The sequence below is a fragment of the Cherax quadricarinatus genome, chromosome 77, assembly GCF_038502225.1.
Source record: "Cherax quadricarinatus isolate ZL_2023a chromosome 77, ASM3850222v1, whole genome shotgun sequence".
NCBI classification, from domain to species: Eukaryota; Metazoa; Arthropoda; class Malacostraca; order Decapoda; family Parastacidae; genus Cherax; species Cherax quadricarinatus.
Window position 1 is genome coordinate 90,997 of NC_091368.1, and position 2,500 is coordinate 93,496.

Sequence of the window (2,500 nt, forward strand, 5' to 3'; positions counted from 1 at the left end):
TAGGAAGTGGTGAAAAGTTGTTATCAGAGATAATGAACCCAAGGTATTGTACCTTATGATAGCCAAGAAAGCACTTTTGTGGTTTAACTGTAAGTCCATGAGTTCTTAGTCTTTTCAAAACAAGCGATAGTGTATTTAGATGGTCTTCCCAGACATTTGTCATGATATAAATATTATCAAAATACACTGATACATTCTTTAGATCAGAAAGAACTATTCTCATAAGCCTAATATACGTGGCACACGCGGTAACCAAGCCGAAAGGCATTGTGCGGTATTGCATTAGACCTCTATGAGTAGGGAAAGCAGTGTATGGTTTAGAGTCTGGGTGTAATGGCACTTGATGGTATGCTTGTGAGATGTCTAATTCCGAGAAGAATTTGCAGTCATGGAATTTATACAAGTCATGATCAATTACTGGCATGGGTTCTGCATCCCATTTAGTTATAGTATTCAGATAACGAAAATCTTGTGCCAGTCGGTAAGAATTATCGGGTTTCTTAACCATAACAACTGGTGAACAGAAAGCCGACTTCGAAGGTTCTATGATATTTAAGTTAAATAGTTTGTCAACCTCATTATCAAAAGTTTTCCGTAAGTGAACGGGAACAGGGTAGATTTTCCGCCTTACTGGTTCATGATCCGACAATTCAATCTTGTGTACAATAGTGGTGGTAAGTCCTGGTACCTCTGTGAATACGTCAGAAAATGTGTTTACTAAGGCACTTACTTGAGACTTTTGCCTATTCGACAAGTCGTTGTTAATGTTGACATTTGACTTCTTTGGTGAGGGATCATGCGTTAAGATGTCCAGTAGCTCCTTCGATTCTGTAAAAGACTCGTCATCTATAATACAAATTCTACATTCGTACGAATCACCACTTGTATCCAAGCCGAAAGAAGAAGTATCTTCGTCAAAGGCATTTACGCAAAGATTAACTTCTCTTCGATGGTACCGTTTCAAAATATTGACGTGATACATTCTTTCTCTACCCTTGACATCCAAGATATAATCTACCTTATTGCAGACCTTCACTACTTTATACGGTCCGCGCCATGTAATTAGCAATTTGTTGGATTTGTCAGGTAGGAGAACTAAAACTTCATCACCAACATTAAACGTGCGCTTGGAGCTTTTATGGTCAAAATAGGTCTTGTATGTTTCCATAGACATCTCTAGGTTTTTACTGACCAAATCTGCGGTTTCTTCCAACCTTTCCCTTAGATCTAAAAGAAACTGATAGCTGTTTTGAACCTCAGGTTTGATATCTTTGGACCAAAGTTCATTCAAAATAGATAGTGGACCACGAGCTTGTCTCCCATAAAGCAATTCGAAAGGGGAATAACCAAGGGAATCACTTGGAATCTCGCGCATTGCGAAAAGAGCACATGGTAAAAATCTATGCCAATCCGTTGGTTTAAGAATACATAGTTTTTTTAGTATTGACTTTAGGATGGCATGTTGTCGCTCCACTCTTCCGTTACACATCGGATGGTAAGGTGTAGTGAAAAGAGGTTTAACACCCACAAGTTGATAAACGTGTTCCATTAATTCTGAAGTGAATTGAGCCCCTTTATCCGACAGAATTTCACGAGGTATACCTACACGTGAAAAAATAGAAAATAAGGCTTCTGCGACTTCTATGGACGTAATGGACTTTAAGGGTACCGCCTCTGGGAAGCTGGACGCGTAGTCAATCATAGTTAAAATATATTTATGGCCTCCTGATGAACGAGGTGTGATAGGACCAACTATATCTACTGCAACCCTTGCAAAAGGGACTGAGAAAATTGGCATCTTTACCATAGGAACTCTCCTAGTTCTACCCTTCTGCGTGGAAAGTTGACATACGTGACATGATCTGCAGTACTTATAGATGTCAGAGGACATGCTAGGCCAGAAATATAGGTCCTTGATTTTATTATAGGTCTTCCTATGTGAAAAATGGCCAGAGACTGGCAAGTCATGCGAAATCTTTAAAATGGTTTCACGGCAATCCTGCGGAATGACTAACAGGCTTCGACCAACGTCATTGGGTTTGTCCGCAGACTCTATAGTCTTGTACAAAAGATCGTGTTTGAACTCAAACTTGTAAGAAAATTTCTTTCTCTGGGTCACCTTGCCATTTAAAGCTAACTTCCGAGATTCCTCTAAGGAAGGACAAGTCTTTTGAAGACCCTCTAAATCTATATGAGACAGCTCGATTGGCTTTCCTTTGGAAAGAACTAATGGGTGGATAGGTTTTACCTTAGACTGAGCTCTGGTAACGACGTTAATTGAGTCTAGTTGTTGTATAGATTGTGCCCCACGTAGTTTTCCACTGGCGTCTGCGTTGTCCAGTTCAAGTGACTGACTTACTAAAGGTGTTACCGGAGTTTTGTAACCATCAGCTCTCTGATTTAGGTTATCCAACTGAATCTCATCTGGAACTATCTGTGAAGAAACAGAGATATTAGGTTCCAACCCTTCCTTGGAAACTCCAAATTCCAAACAGTCCTT

General features: G+C 39.8%; 2 protein-coding genes across 2 annotated transcripts in view; one reads left to right on the forward strand and one right to left on the reverse strand.

Annotated features, from left to right (window-relative positions):
• LOC128701979 (RIMS-binding protein 2) overlaps positions 1-2,500 on the forward strand; it is a gene marked incomplete at its 3' end in the record, with an annotated part of 174,744 nt that overhangs the window by 89,157 nt on the left and 83,087 nt on the right.
• LOC138854982 (uncharacterized) overlaps positions 1-2,500 on the reverse strand; it is a 5,198-nt gene that overhangs the window by 1,318 nt on the left and 1,380 nt on the right. Inside the window, exon 1 of the mRNA XM_070101401.1 lies at positions 2,249-2,500. This exon is cut by the window's right edge and continues 1,380 nt beyond it. Within this exon, the coding sequence (XP_069957502.1) occupies positions 2,249-2,500 (252 nt within the window). The remainder of the gene's footprint in view (positions 1-2,248) is intronic.